We start from the raw sequence: 17445 nt of genomic DNA, 5'->3' as shown, positions 1-17445 counted from the left end.
TGTATTGATATACAAGAACGAAATATTTATCTGGATATCGTAATTCCTATTTGTTTCAGCGATAATTTCGTTACCTAAAGTATGCTAATTATTCAGAGTTGTGATTCTTTTAATTATATTATCACTGTCGTTGATACACAAATGAACCTAATTTATAATTCAAGTTAAGAAGACACAACATATGGAATAAAATAGTAGTTAAAACGATCTTTTAGAATTAGCCTGAGAAGTTAGCAGAATTTTAGGTAACGAAATTATTACTGGAACTAAACATAAATCACGCTATCCAGATAATAAAATTCATATATTACTCGAAATGAGCGTAAAAATTCAGACCATAACACAGGGCGCAAAATTTCCGGCCACCAAGTCGCCATTGGTGACGAAAAATTTAGAGCTGGCGACCAGTGTTCAGTAAAAATGGATTCTGCTTAAACTCACAGGGCTGTGCAGTTTCTGTTCCGCACGGAAATAATTGTCACTGAGTGAGAGAAAACATGGAATGTATTTTTAAGTACTTGCAACCAGATTTATACAGTTGGAAAATGGACCTTCTCTTAGCAGAGTGGACAGAATATAAACCTTTGTTTTCTTCATTGAGGTTGAATCAGACACTGTAAATTATTTTGTGATGTAATCTCTTTCTTTGTCAAACCAAAGGCCATGGGAAGGGGGTTCTCGTAATTTGTACGTAAGAGATGCTGGCAACTATCACTTTTGGATTGGCAAGTGCGTCTGACTTTGAAATTTTGCGCCCTGCCATAACACATTGTCTTCACTGTAATACAGAATTATTCTGTAATTATTGCTGAGTGTTGAAAGAAAACATACAGGTGCGAAATCATTTGGCATGGTTAATTGTAAAAGCCATTAAGGAACATTAGTACCATGATAAACAAAATACTGAGATAATTTTTCCTCTTTCTCGTGAATTTCTAGTTTATCTTTGATGCTTTAGGTAAGTAGAATCCTTCTATTTAGTGCTTGTAATATTTACAGGGAATCTTTTTTGGTGGTTTGGATCCTTCTATGCGTAAAATTGTTTGGCCTTTTCTCCTTCATTATTTCCCCTTCCAATCAACTTACGAAGAACGAGAGAGCATTGTCATGGCAAAGGACTTAGAATATCAGGATATCATGTAAGTAGAAACTACACCAATTATCTGATCGGGTTTTGAGAGCTCTACCCAAAGAGAGATTCTAGTTATTAACCTTTTTAAATTTTGGCGTTTTTAGGTAAATTATAAACTTTCAGTCAAGCAGCGACGGCAACATCCCTATTAATCCTAAGATCATGGTTCGTACCTCATTCTTTTCAGAATAGAACAGCCTTTCAAAATTTCCCTATCGTGTCCCTGAGGTGGGAAATTTTGAGAGAAATCGGGATTTTTCTGATTTTTCCCCCAAATTTTGGACCCCTCTGGACTCCCCTGTGTGAAGGCACAAATCTCAAAATTAACTGCACAATACTAAGGGGTATACTAAATGCGTTTACAAAATTTCAAGCTTCTATCTTTAATAATAAGGGGGAGAAAATACTTACCAATGAGCCCCACAATGCTCCAGATTACCCCAAAAGACCCGGATGTAATATAAAAAGAGACATCCCTATTTATCTAGGGTCATGTCTTGTACCTCATTTTCTTCAGAATAGAATAGCCTTTAAAATGGTCCACTCACGTGTCTATCATGTATCTGAGGCGGGAAAATCGCGTAAAAAGTTTTTTTTTTGTTAAGAATACTCCCCCCCTTTTTACATTTTTGCCCCTGTGGACTCCCTTGTGTTAACGCAGAGATCTACAAAAATACCTGAAAAATACTAAGGAATGCACTGAATGTGTGTATAAAATTTCAGTCTTCTAGGTGCAAAAGGAAGCCCACCAAAAAATAATAAAAATAGGCATAACAAAAAACAAAAAATAATAAATAAATAAAATAATAAATAAATAAAGTTATGACGCCATCATCCCCTATGTTTCGACTCAGAAAGGCGTGAAACCGTACGGACGTGTTCTACAATGCCTCCAGGCTTGAGAAAACAAAACAAAAAACGAAGTAAAAGGCTTTATTGATACTTTTTAAATTGAAAACACTATCCTATCACCTAAAAATAGATGATAACATTTAAAAGAGTTAATAGAAGTGGAAGGAACAGCTGCTAATTCAAAGAGTGACAACTGTAAGCGTAAACCAAGAATTAGAACCCAGATCTTTGATTTACTCTGCCAAGGTGCTAAAGGTAGCTAATTCGCTCTCAGATCACTCATGTGTGCTTGTTAAGGCCTAGAATTATACGGAAGCTATAAACGCGGCGTTAACAAAGCAGCGTTAACGTCGACCGATTGGGATAATGGCTATATCAGTGGATCGACTACACAAATACTTTAAACACGAAGCTCGGACACTAACCGAACGTTGAGCGTACTGAACGCGGCATTGATAGTGGGGACCCAATCTCAGGGGAATCCAAACGAAGTTTTCTTATTTGTATTCTTCTTAACGAGCCTTTCACCAACCGACCCCAACAAGTCATCAAAAGCCGGTAGTATAGGGTGAAATAGTGTGACGTCACATCCTTTTCATTGCCATGGCGATCGCCATTTTATTTTCCAAACAACATGTAACTTAAATGCAAAGTGAAAACAGTGATGAAATATTTCGGAATTGCAAACATCACAGTGAGTGAAATATTTGTTTCTTTTTAAATATTTCTAATCAATGAAACTAAAGAAACAAAGATATAGAAAGAGAAAAAGAGGAACAAATGTACTCACCTTGTTCATAATCAGGTATTAACCTTAAATAATTCTAGAAAATTTTTGATTCATCAATATAAGTACCATACATTGCACCTATGTACAGGATTAATGTTTAAAAGTGATTTAAAATATATGCTGAACTATTCATAATTGAATGTTTTTTATTGTACTGTTTCTAAAGGCTTAAAAAAAAGTTGATAGAGAATATAAGAAAAGATTTTACCTGTATCCATCCACTGATGGTTGGGATTGAAAATTTTCAAAGGCTTGCTTTTAACCCTTTCTTTTGTAATATTGCAGATTTCCATTATCAAGAGTGGACATGAAAGTAAATGTCCCCACAGAATTAACATTGTTCTTAAAAAAAAAAAAAAAAAAAAAAAAACTTGTACATTTTTAGTTTTCCTTGTGCTGATAGTTTGTCAATCTGCACGTTACGGAGCTTATACTGTGTATAATTGTTTCTTAAGGTGGATCACATGATACTGACGTTTACATTAATTATTTGATTTGTACCTTATCACTTAGAGATGTGGTGCTTCTAAAAATACATTCCTTAGATATTAGTCTTTCATGATTTTTTTAATTTTTTTTTTTTTACTCGTAATTCCCTAAACGCATTTCCACATTCTAAATCAGTACCCTTTCCCACCAACTTGATTAGCAGTTGAAACATTTTATAATTGTAAATAAATTTACAGTCATTGTCCTTGTCCTTGTTTGTACTAGACTAAAATACACCATTCGCTTCACGCCTAATATGATCCAGCCACAGCGGGAGTTGAGATACAATGCACATAGTCTGAATGGCTGAGCACAGACTTCAAGAGTGGGAATGTGTAGATCAGTGGTTCGCAACCTAATACTTATCACGACTTCCATTTTATCATATAATCTTGCCAGTGACTCCCTTATAATTTCTGGTTTGTAATAAACTTGTGTGGGGTTCTTAATGTACCTATTGCGGAAATCTCACGATATCCGTCTATGTCTATAATAGTAGAATTAATTTCTTGTATATAGTGGATACAGTAACTTTCCTAAAAGCGAATGGATTGAAACCAAATTTGGTCAGTTCATTCATATTTTCAATATCGAATCCGATCCGTCATGTTTCAAAATGGATGTCGTTTGAAAATTTTAAAATTTCATAACTCCTTTAATTTTGGGTTATGTGATTTTAAAAAAAATAAAGTGATTTCTAATTTTGGTTAAAGAAACTTAGACAGTAGTTTATAAAAGTTATTGAGTATTTTAAGTGACTCGATAATGTGCGTCACGAAAATTGAACCGGACGTTGCAGCACTAGTGAAATCATACCATGCTCAGGTATCTCATTAGCTTTCAATTTTAATTGTATTTCGATATGCAGCTTTTGTTGCATTTGTATTTTTCTGCTATTTCAATTTGCATTTCTCATTAGTTTCATACCATACCTCTTTCATTTAAATTGATTTTTAAACAACTCTGCACATGTTGAAAATGTTTAGTAGACATATTTTTTGTTCTTTTGAACAGTATGTATAAAAATAAAAAAAATATGCCTGTCAGAACAAAATTCAAAATAATATTTAAAAATATTTTCCGATATTAGATTCTAATTATTGAAACTCTCTCGCGATCCCTGGTGTAGATAATCAGGGAGCGAATGAGGTAGCGTAGGATTTAGTTTACTTACATGGTAACCCAGTTACCCAATTCGATTCTTGGTCGAGTCGCACACATTCACTTTTTCATTTTATTAGGTTCATCTACCATTCTGAACATTGCTAGGTGGACACATGAAGTCAACAGAGCAAGCGTAGGGTAGCCAGTATCTTTCCTCTGTAGTTGTAAAGGGTATATAGAAATGTAGAAATTAGAAAGCTAAGGTGAAGCCACAGATAAGGAATGCTACTTAAACAAGAATTATTTATTATGGATTCACTTGCTCACGCCGATTAATAGGATATTGAGACTTGCAGTGTCCAGAAGTCAGATCTTTAACTACGGTATTTGCAGAATATAACTGACATTTGTTGGTTAAGTGCAGTTTACTTCCCATTTCAGCACGGAGGCTACATGAGACTAGGCCTACTGTTCAGAGTAAGATCAGAACCACCGTTCGAATTTGTATCCGAGCCAAGTACCTCCTACTAGGAATCGAACCCGGTTATGCACACGGAAGGGGCATGTCGAGATTCTGTGTTTAATGGATGCAGTTAATTCTTTTTTAAAGCTTCTTTTGAAGGATAATGGTGACTGAAAAATGCAAATAAGTGAGCATAAAATAATTCGCTGAATACCGAAGTTGGAGAAAATGAAAGACCTTATATTAATGGTACTGTTGGTATGTCATTTAAACTAAGAGTCCATTAAATTGTAACAACCACACTGTGTAGTCTTCTCATGGACTCTAGTTGTAACTATTAATTCTAATGGAAAGAAGTTATTAGGTATCTATTAGTATCACATGTTACGGTAAAGCTACAAATTGTGTAAATATTTTTGCAGGCGTCGCCGAGAGGAGATGGATAGTGAGGAGCATCAGGAATTCTGGAAGAATGTGCAGTGCATCGTAGAGAAAGACGTCGTGAGGACGGATCGAGGCAACCCTTACTTCGCAGGCGAGGACAACCCAAACGTTCAAGTCATGAAGTACTTAAGCATACACATCACTATTTCTTCAATTTTTTTTTTTGAAATAGATGTATTCGTACAAATACAATATACTTCTCGGTGTCTCTCCTCGTTCTCGAGATAGTGCACGAACTTTTGTTTCATATGCCACTTTTGCTTAGTTGATTGATTGTATTTAACGTCTTTTTCAGCAGCGAGGCTGCTGCCTTTTCAGGATCAAGGGCTTAACCAGCAATTTAAACCTCGGTAGCTCGGCTCCTAATTAGCCTAGAAAGATTAGCCTAGAAAGATGATTTAGTTGTCTATCTCTTCAGGAAGAATGAAACTTTCCAACAGTGTGTATATCATCCACATCGGGGTCCCACAGCGAAAGGGTAGGGGGAAAAGTTGGATGTTTTGTAGTTCCCTCTCCCCCTTAGCATTTGGCGGAAACTCTCTCCCCAAAGAAGCTACAAGAATAAAAAGTGGTATCAACAAAGATACATACTAACTATTGATGCCTGGCGTATATTTGAGAACTCTTTTCTTGCGTACGACAAATAACAGTGTTACCATAGTTCCACAAAAGGTTTTTGTTTTATTTTTATTTTATTTATTTATTTATTTAATTATATTGTCATCAATCTTCTTTTACGTACAAAAGCTAGCTCGTTGGTATCTGTGTTCCATAAGCTTTACAACGAGGTATGGTTCGTGTCCGTGTGACAATTAGAAGGGATACTAGGGCCGCCAACGTAAAGGTCTACAATTTTCTTGAAATCCCTGTTAGTCCTGATAAGACGTGTAATCCGAAACACATTATCTTCCAATCAGGAATCTAACCTTTGTCTCCCGCACCAAAGACGCTAATTATATAACCACGAGGGAGTTCTTTTATTCCACTTTTATTGGTTACCATAATGAAAGTGGAACATGAAGTCAAATTTGTGTAATATCTCAAGAACTAGGAGAGACGGCTGGTAGCAATAAATATACCAAATAATACATTATTGATGCATAAGTCGTTAATTTCCCATTATTCTATAAACATAAGAAGGTTGATCGAAATTGCCATGTTGCTTTGGCTATTATTATTGTTAGATTTATCCATAAATTTACAAGTTAAATTAATTAGTTTCTGTTCACTGTTTCCTGTAGTCACGTAAATACATGGTCCAGCAAACAGATCATCCATATTTGAAGAGGGTGCTGTGTGAGTTGTGGGGATACGGCGGCGGAGGGGTTATTGATCGATAGCGGTATACGTCCCATTTTCGGTAGTCGCAATGACATGGCGTGGTGAGCGTTGTGCGTTTGTTCTGGAGAAGTATATTCGTAATGGTGGGTCCTTGATTACTACTGAAAATGGAAAATAAAAATTGCCTGCCCAATCTCGGACCGTAACAACGCCGAAAAATGTTGCGCGTGCGAAAGCGTTCATCCGACAACTCCAAAGCGTTCAGCACTTAAACAGATCATTCAGGCGATTTGTTTCCCAATGCAGAACCTGTTGCTTTAAAGTTCGATACCCAGTTCTTGAATAGTTTTTCTATCCGGATCAGAATCATGTCGGCCAAATCCGAACTGAATGCGAAACTCCCGCTGAGGAATAATCACAGAACCAACAGTACGAATGTACTCCTTCACAACAAACGGACGATTCTCACCTCACTACTCCATTGCAACTAGTAAAACTGCCATGTATACTGCTATAGATCGATACCCCCTCCGCCGGCGTATTCCCATCATAACTCTCGCAGCGCCCTCTCCAAATTCGAGAAGTCTTTTTGCCGGACCCTGTAATTCATTTATTAGTTCCACAAATACGAGATAACTCAAGTGAAGCATTTCTTTTTGTACATATAAAAATTAAATTTGTTTATGCTGTCCGCTATGTTGTTCAGAACTATATTCCACAAGGCTGCATAGCAGAATTCTGCGCGTGTTCTGTATTCCAACTCTATTGGAAGTAACATAGGGTAATGCAGAAGGTTCTGTTCTTGCGTGATGGGTTATGTATCCGCCAGTTGCACCAGACTTAGGAGCTTACGTAAATATGCAAATTATTCTTCATAATGTTATTTTTTTATTTATTTCATGGTATTTTCTACCTAAGTGGTCAGAATGTACCCGTATATGACTCTTATAGTATTTTCTGGGAGCGTATAAACGTCATCTTGAGTTATTTAAAGCTAACTTTATCTGAAGTTATCTAGTTATTTGTATATCATTTGCATCGCTTGTTTTCTACTTAATTTGAATTATTCTTTTCAGTTGGCTTACAAACTACACGGACGTTTCGTTAGAATACAGGAGATGTCATGGTTAAAGATTTCTTTTTTCGTAAGGAGCAAGTAATGGAATAAATTTTGAAAAGCATGAACTGCAGCTTACAAATATTAACTTTTTGAAAGCAAAATGGTTGCTTCAGTATTTAGTAGTGCTTGGTGTTGGTATATCACAATAAGTGGGGCTGGTAGCCACAGATGGAGAGTATTGCTGGATACTCATATGCTTACCTGAGGATCGCGTTCGATTTAGTAGTGGAGTGCTTGTGTAGTCCCGTAGGATTCCAAGTTGTCTTCAATTGAGCTTCGTGTTGTGTTTTAGTTATCTGGGACTCCCACAAAATACTGAACATGACTGCCTTCAATGTTACGTGCCTTGGGTTCTATTTTTACTAAGCTGTAGTACATGGAGCTCCTGGTTCGATCCCCGATCAAGTAAGTTTGTAGTGGATCGTGTTCGTAGGTTTTCTCGGGGTGCTCCCGTTTCCTCCTGCTTTTTCATTCCTGGGGCCACGGTGGCTCAGTGGTCGAACGTTCATCTCTGGTGCATGAGGTCCTTGGTTCGATCCCAGCTCGCGCCAAGTGAGCTTTGTGGTGAACAAACATCGTTTGTGTGGGTTTTCTCGGGGTTCTCCCGTTTTATTCCACGTTATTCATTCCACCATTGTATTCATTTCTCAGTATCACCGTCTCCTTTAGCCTAGTCGGCATAATCGTGGGACGTAAAGCTTCAAGATTTCATTTCATTTCTAACCTCAAGTTTTCTTGGAGTTGTCTTTTTTCCTTCACTTTGTTATTAAACCTATTATTTCATAAAAGTTCACTTTCAATAATCATCCGTTTCCTTGGGCAAGTGGAAGGACTAAGTGGTAGAGCGCTAACCTCTGGTAAATGGGGTGTCTTGTTCAATCCTAGCTCGTGCCAAGTGCACTTTATGATGGCGAAACATTGTATGTGTGGGTTTTCTCTTGTGTTCTACCGTTTTCTCCATTCCACCACTTCATTCATTATTACTTCACCGTCTCTCTTAGCCTTGGTGTAGAATCATGGAACGTTAACTGAAAAAATTAACTTCGTTTTCATTTCCTAACTTTTCAGGATTGCTTCTACCGTTCTTTTGATTCTTCAGATTGATTTATGCCGTTTGTAATGTTTGACTCTTAGAACAGATTAGCCTCGAAACTTTTGCTTTGCAAATTTCAAAAAAAGTATATATATATATATATATATATATATATATATATATATATATATAGAGAGAGAGAGAGAGAGAGAGAGAGAGAGAGAGGAATCAGGTGTTCTAAAAATGGCTTCCACAGACAACAGAGCGCTATTTTTTAGGTCAAACTAAAGCAAAAATGTTATATAATGGTTTACCACCCGGGGCTTCCTTCAGCTGCTATAGGGAATCAAAATTTCACTATGTGGCAACATTGCAGATTAACTTAAAACCATTAGCATTGCTATACGAATCCATCAAGCAGTTACATCGATTGGTACCCTAATAAGTGATACTAGTGTTAACGTCTATCAACTTTAACTGCCATCTGGAGAGAATCGATGTAACTATTTGATGGATTGGTATATCTTCTGTATGGTTCTTTATCTGCGACATTGCCACATAGTGCAATTCGCATGTCCACACGAGGACCCGAAATATATACAATTATATATATATTTTCGCTGTATTTTGACATATAGAATAGTGTTCTGTGATCCGTGGGCGCCAATTTTAGAACACCCGATATATATATATATATATATATATATATATATATATATATATATATATATATATATATATTAGTGTAACAGCATTAATTTCCTGAGACAGATTATTGTACATTTCGTTTTTATGTAACACGGACCGCACCTAGTAATATATTGTAATCTAAATCAGTACACGGCTTTATTCCAGCCATTGTACTTCTAGAAAGATTTGACCTTGCGAACACGCATACAGAAAAGAAGCTCTGTAGCCACGAAGCTTAAAAGGATCAAGCTCTGGTCAAATTGAGGAAAAACTGAAAAATCATATATATTTGAGTATATGATTTTTAAATTTGGTTTCTTGTATAGAATATGTTAGTTTTTCTTCAGAATTTCGATATTGATAAATTTGTACAAAGCCATTGTTATTGAATCACTGTGTTTTTTTTTTCTCTCTCTCTCTCTCTCTCTCTCATATCATTCGTCTTTTCGCTAAATACTCAACTTTTCTTGTACCACTCACACACTAATACACTAGAAATTTATAAATGAATTTCAGCGGATAAAAGTGTGTATTACGAATGATTAATAAACGATATTCAAATACGACAGTGCGGATGGTACCAGCTCTGATACGTAACGCTGTAGCCAATCACTAATCTCTAGTGTAGTATAGAAGCTACAAAGGTGTAAACAAGATCTTAAATGCTAATTGTTTCCAAGTTAAGAGTTATTTAGTTAAATAGCATGTGATTTGAAGATTTGATAACGCTTTTCTAACATTAACACTAGTAAATAGGGTATCTTCTTTGTAAATTTTTCTTTTAAGATTCGATCTCTATGAGTTTCCTTTTAAGAACTAATCTCGTTACGTCTTGAAACTGGAAAACATTACAATATTCCGTTTAGCTCATGAGGCTTCATCAAGTTGTTAATGCAGAGTGCGGCAAGTAGGAAACGAGGCTAACTTTTTACTCCAAAGTTTATTTTTGCCATGGTAGTTTTACATAGTGGTGAATCTTGCGTATGACCTTGAACATGTACAGATATTTTCAACTCAGCCGGTCGTAAGTGTGGCGCGTGATGCGACTCAGTGTAAACTGGCGTTGTGATTCTTCACTACCATTTCAACAATGGAACAAAGAGTGAATAAGTTCTGTGCACGCGTAGGAAAAACTCCAACGGAAACATTTGAGATATATATATAGGGACAGTTGCTTTTCTCGTTCAGGTATTGTTAAGTGTCATAAGAGGTTCAGTGCTAGCAAAGCTATCTATGAGCTCCCAGGTTCAAGATGATCTATCAAAGCAACTGAAATAGCAGATAAAGTATGGGGTATCATTTTAAATGGCCGAAATTTAGGTCTGAGGGTAATATCAGATCTCGTGGGGGTAAATAAGGGAGCTTATTTGCCAAACAATAAAGGAAGATTTAAAGAAACGGAAGCTGTATACACGTTCCGTGTCCCATTCTTTAACTAAAACATGCAAACTGAAAAGAGTGTCTAACAACACCTTTTCCCGGGCGTTGAAAAAAAAAAAAAATTATGGGTACAGTCACTTATAATAAACCTATAGTCTGCATAATTACTCAAACTCAATGTATGGGTAAGAAAAAAAAATAAATCAGGTTAGCTTTAGAAAAGAAAAGAAAACAAATGAAATTATTATCTATTATCAGAAGATTTCCAAATTCTTGTTTTGTGGCCAACCAAGAATGAAAGAAGAATTAACATTGTTCAACTTAACTGGTACATAAAAAAAAACACACACACAAAAAAAAACGAGCAATTAGAACTTTATAAGTTCAAGTTAATAGATTGTATTCGAAATCATAAAGTTAAATTTTCATGACTATTTTATTCGTGCCATTCGTTAACAATTACATTATAACAGATCCAACAAAAGAATTGTCATTAAACATTTGCCTCCATCGTGGTATCTCAAAGACACTTTATCGACATTTTATGAAATTATGTTATTGCAGTGGTTTAAAATATCTAAATTCTCACACATATTTCGTTAATACATATAGAAACTCATTACCACTCAAAGAATTGGCGATCCATCCTCTCTACTTATGTGTTCACAAAAGGATTTTTTTAATTGGGCGTTCGTTGCTTACAATATCCCTGTCAGTCATCAACTAACATGCAAACATAGGCCGTATCATCGCTACTACAATTTCATTTTTAATTTAAAAAGTAAATAAGTAGCATCATGTATTACTTTACGTTAGCCTATGCATCATTCGCATAATATATCTAATGTGAAAAAAAAAACACTACTATTAATGAAAATGATATATTTACAAATGTCTAGCGAGAAAAAAAAAAAAAAAACTACATCTACTCGACAGGGTCCAAATATTAGAACGCCTTTTTAAGAACTACTATCACTTTAACTTATTATTATTTTGTTCACAACTAGTTAAACTTGAAGAGGGATGGATACGCATAAGGAATCATATTCTACTTGAGAGTAGCAAGTTGAGAAATATTTCAACGTTATCGGTTTCCGATGGGGCAAATATATGTTTAATAAGTAGGCACAAACACTTAATTTCGCACCGTAATCATGGCACGTTCAAAGTAAACATCTACCTAAACTTAAAAAAAAAAAAAAAAAAAAAAAAGTACGAAGTGGTATTTTAGAAATAATAATATCGAAATCCGGAGGTATGTCCAGAGTAAAGTTCTCCCGAATCGGCACAGACCGATTATTCGCACTTATATCATGATACGATATCAACATCGAAGGACACGTTATTTTCGATTTTCCCTAACCTACAAGACTAAATATATGGTGCAAAGCAATATGAAAAGATACACGAAAGAAAATTTCAAATTACTAATATATTACGAGACACTATGAAAGGGCACATAGAGCGTTCACCTCTGGTGCTTGGGGTCCCGGGTTCGATCCCAGCCCCCGCCAAGTGAACTTTGTGGTGGACAAACACCGTGTGCGTGGGTTTTCTCGGGGTACTCCCGTTTCCTCCCACTTTCTTCATTCCACCATTTCATTCATTACTCATCATCACCGTCTCCTTTAGCCTAACCGGCATAACCGTGGGACGTAAAACTTAAAGATTTTATTTCATTTCATATGAAAGGGCACATGACAAAATAGTAAAAGACACGTTCAAAGTACAATTTTACCGACTTTACACGTATTGAGCATATAGAGATGTATCACAAAGTAGTATCAAAGAGCACACGACAAAATATGGAAAGCACGTATACAGAAATATATCACAAAATAATATCAAAGGGACACACGACAAAATATGGAAAAACACGTTCAAAGTACAATTTTTACCGGCTCTACACGTACGAAATGGAACTTTTCCCTAACCTATACAAATGTATTATAAATATGACTTTAAAAGGACACATTGATATATAAAGGCACTCTCAAAGAAATTTCATCATAACGTTTACAAGCGACATACATTACGGAGCAATATTAAATCAAATGAAATGGGTTACGAAGCACTTAGAATTCTAACCTAGCCATCAAACTATCTTCTGCCATAATACGCTGAATGCACAATAGAGGTCCGTTTCGAATAATATTTACCATATCATTTAGATATGAAATATTCATAGGTGCGTTCACAGTAAAGGTTTCCTAACAAAACAACATATATCACACTACAATATAAAAAGGCACGTATTAAATTTAGAAGTACGGATAAAATCAAATTTCCTAACCTAACCGACATAAATATTATGGGACACACATTTAAAATTTAGATCTAACCTAACCTACATAATCTAGCAATGTGTTTAAAATAACCCTACCTAGCCTAAACATTCAAAAATCTCAGAGTACATTACTATTGAGAGGTGCGTCCAAAGTAAAGTTTCACCATAATATCAACATACAAATTTTCAATTTCACGTATCAAACACATAAGATTTAATAATTCAATCATACATGCTTATGGCATGCAGTATATGTATATGAGTGGATAACGGTGATGAGTATGGAGACGCGTAACGCCCTTCGGTTTAGTTACACATACGGATTCTTAAGAATTCCATTTAGCAAACTGTTATATTGTTTATGAAAAATAAGAAATGGATGTTACCCGTTTCGTCGAAGGTCCCACAGAATAGTCCACAGGTTAAGCTAAGCTATCCAACCTGTCTGTGTGAAGAGTCGACTCTAATATCCCCGGATTGTTGGCTCCACATACTACCATAGTAGGATGTCGTTCCACAAACCGATGAAATTAATTTCAACAATTTATACCTCCTGGCCCATCACTTTAGGATCCTAATGATGGCGGAGGTAGCACTCAATGGCCTTTGTCCAAAAGAAAGGTTAATAATAAATTTTCTCTTCAGTCAGACTCCTCAGGGTCTCTTTGTTCCAAATAGTAGTTTAGGTTTATTCCAATTATTAATTTAGACTAGGTTGACTTCCGGATTTTCACTTTTGATTACGTAATTTCTACATTTAGAGGAGCGACCTAGGCCATCGTCTTATACGTATCGATTATGGCGATTCACTGCGTCATCTTACACTCGGAACCAGGCCTTGATAAACGCGGTTTTAATATTACATAGTCGATTACGAACAAAAACAAATTTATATCCCTTCTGTTACAATACAAAACCCTAGCCAAATAAGCAGTTGTTTTATCTATTAAATGACATCTCCTGATTATTAGAAATAATCATATAATGAAAATTTTAAAACTCACCTAGTCACTTCTCGGAACTGTTGATCTATTACTATAGTAATCACCGTTCCCGCTGTGTGGGAAAAACGCCATTTGCATTTTAGCTGCACGTATAGCGATTCAAACGCCCTCTTGCAGTAATAGCCAGAATGATTAACAGATTAACGCCAGAATGAGTAACAAATGAACGACGTGTAGCAACACAACTGAATAACAACAGCAATTGTATTTTAAATCATACATTCCGAAGCTGAGGGAAAATACTTCTATCAGGTAAAGTAAAAGTATAAATTAAATTTAAATGTATATTAAGCTCGGGGTTTCTTAAGGCCAACATACAACAGGAGTTAAATTATTACGGTAACGCGAAACAGTTGTAGATAAACACTTGGAAATTTTCGGAGTAAGATTATTGGTGTGTTTTGCATATCTCATATAGAATTAGTCCCATTTGTGCCATTTATTTTATTGGCGACGGAAACAAATTAACATTAGAACGAATCTTTAAAAGCACTAGGGTGCAGTATCACAATACGAAAACCAACTTTAACGCTGCATAAACAACCGGTAAACATTACAATATGGGAGCCAACTTAAACAGAATGTAAACAACCGATAAACGGTCGGTTACATGTGTATTATTACAGTCGTGAGTTTTTGACCGAAAAATGTTTGACACCCCACTTTCTTGCTAATGTCCCTATGTTACTTTCTTTTCCCCAAATTAAAAGAATTACCGAAGGGTTGCTTTTTTTTTGATAATGTTTCCACCATACAGAAAGTAGTGACTAAAATCTTGAATATCATTTCAGAAATTCCCAGTCATTTCATGATATACTGAATGGTGCAAAGCTATATATAGACAAAAAATGTTCCTGCTTTGAATAAACTGAGGTCAGTTGATTCCACTTCTTATTCCTGGCCCCGCATAGCATAGTTTATAAGACTCTCGTCTTTGGTGCGAACCGTCCCGGTTTCGATTCTCGGTGGGGACACTTGATCGAAAAAGAGTGAAAGCTTTTTCAGACCAGCCATCCTGAGCGACATTTTTCTCATTTACAAAAGGCAGTTTCCGGGATGGTACCTAACATATAGGTCCCAGGCCGCTTCCTTCCTTCCCTTTCCCCTAATATTGTGATCACCGAGGGATCTTCATCCCTCATACGTGACGGGTTAATATGGCCATAGACGCCAAAAGCCCAGAAATCTAATTCCTAATCCTAATCCTAAGGAATGTTGGTACTTATTCTTCTGATAATTATACCTAGGTACAATACCTAACATATAGGTCCCACGAAGCTTTCTTCCTTTCCTTTCCCCTAATAGTGTGATCACCGAGGGACGTCATCCCTCATTCGTGATGGGTTAACATGACCATAGATTCCGATAGCCCGGAAAGCTAATTCCCAATCGTGAACTACTTGTTATTAATTTCTTTTTTACAAACCGATTGGATTTTTGTAATTGCCGTACTGTGTACATCTAAGGCTGGGTTTTAAAGTTATTTGTCTCTACTGCCTTAACACTTACGGTTTACGGCCGTACGTGAAAGGGAAACTTAGCAAATTTTCAATGTGTGTTCATATTTAAAAGAGTGAAATAAAATGATTTTTTTTTTTTGCATGCATGGATGAAGTTACAAAAGAAAGAAAGAAGGATCTGCGACAAAAAAAAAGTTTATTCATATTATAATTAGGCATTTAATGTGACTCCTGGAGCGAGGTTAGGTTAAAGAATTAGAGCCTTTTTTCGCATAAAATATTCAGACAAAAGGCACTTAATATAACATTTCTCTTTATTTAACGAGCCTTGTGCATAAAATGTGGCATGTGAAGGGCTGCACGATTTAAAAGGTTTGGAAACTCCTGTCAAAGTGAAGTGGGTATGTGAAAAACATATCTACTATTTTAAGATTTAAAAGGCATTGAGGCCTATCAACGCATTTTGGCGTGTCGTAATCGACTTTATTATTAACCTTAATCTTTAGATCGTATAGGGAACACCACAATCTAGTGGTTACAGCGTTGGACTCATTTCCGCGTGGTCCCGGGTTCGAGTCCCCAATTTTCGGCGTTCACCCAGCGTCGTGAGGCAAACTGGGGAGTCACATGTGCTCGCCGCTAGGCTGGATCGCTAGCGGTTGGCGCTGGAGCAGGCTTAGGCTCGCGTCAAATAGTTTGGTTTGGTTTGTTCTTTAGATCGGATAAATTCTGATTGAATGAAACGAAGTATTGTAAAGTTTTCCTAACATGTTTAGGTAAGTTATTTATATTGTATATATGAATTTCTACTTTAGTTAAAAATAAATCAGCTAACCTAAGTTAAAAAAGTCAATATGATTTTGTTTTGTGTTTATAATACTTGATTAAATGACTTCATTTAGATATATAATGCATTAAAAATTATTTTATTTTCTAATTTCAGAAGTATTCTCCTTAACTATGCGGTTTACAATCCTCGCGTGGGCTATACGCAAGGCATGTCGGATCTACTGGCCCCTGTGTTAGCGGAAATCCAAAATGAGTCTGATGCTTTTTGGTGCTTTGAAGGCCTTATGCAGAAAGCTATCTTCGTTTGTACACCTAGGGACAATGATATGGATAGAAGCTTGGTAAGTATTCATACGCATAAAAATAAACGACAATATTAGTAAAACAGAACTGATCAAAGCATTAAATATATATCACTAACACTTGTGTGTTAATTTTGGCAATGTAATATCGCTTTCATCAGACACTGTTAAAGATCAATCCAAGAGCAACAACTTAAATGTTGGGTTGGCCCATAAGTTCTGGCGTTTTTTTGTTTCTTTTGAACCTTTTCCATCGAGTGAAGGTGGCGCTCTAGTACTGTGCAAGCATTTCATTATTTCGGCCAATTCGCTCGTCGTTTGGCGTGGCTCTTCGTCAATAAACTAATAGTCGTTCCTCACCGAACTGAACGGAGCGTCCGGTGCGATGCATGTCTTTGAGGAACCAATTTTGAATTGTCATAAGAGGCATGACTTCTTCGCCATACACTTCACAAATCTCTCAAGTAGCGTCTGTGGCTTTGGCACCTCGATTAAACGCAAAAGGCAGAAAGTGTTGAAAATGTTCTCTTTTTTTGTCGACTTGACACACTATTTTAATGACCTGAAAAGAACAAAAATATATCAGCATTAAAAAAAAAAAAAAAAAAAAAAAACCTTGAGAGCACATAATTCTCTATTGAATAACATAAAACGCATTGCAAAACATTTTATTTTCACGAAAAATTTCACTTAAAAGAACGCCAACAGTTAGGGGCCACCCAATAAAAACAGAAAGTGAAAGGAGAGCACACCCGCTTTTCCTCCTTCACTTTTTACATCTATCTGTATAAAACATATTTTTTATATATAAAAGAGTAAACAACA

General features: G+C 36.0%; 1 protein-coding gene across 5 annotated transcripts in view; it reads left to right on the top strand.

Moving 5' to 3' along the window:
* TBC1D16 (TBC1 domain family member 16) overlaps positions 1–17445 on the top strand; it is a 52259-nt gene that overhangs the window by 24386 nt on the left and 10428 nt on the right. For all 5 annotated transcript variants that reach the window (XM_081732168.1, XM_081732169.1, XM_081732171.1 and 2 more), the window contains exons 9-11: positions 1000–1139; positions 5253–5396; positions 16473–16659. In XM_081732168.1, the coding sequence (XP_081588294.1) occupies positions 1000–1139; positions 5253–5396; positions 16473–16659 (471 nt within the window). The remainder of the gene's footprint in view (positions 1–999; positions 1140–5252; positions 5397–16472; positions 16660–17445) is intronic.

Source organism: Thermobia domestica, chromosome 11, assembly GCF_964235325.1.
Source record: "Thermobia domestica chromosome 11, izTheDome1.hap1.1, whole genome shotgun sequence".
Lineage (NCBI taxonomy): Eukaryota > Metazoa > Arthropoda > Insecta > Zygentoma > Lepismatidae > Thermobia > Thermobia domestica.
The sequence above is the reverse complement of the archived record's forward strand: the minus strand, read 5'-3'. Positions and strand labels throughout refer to the sequence as shown.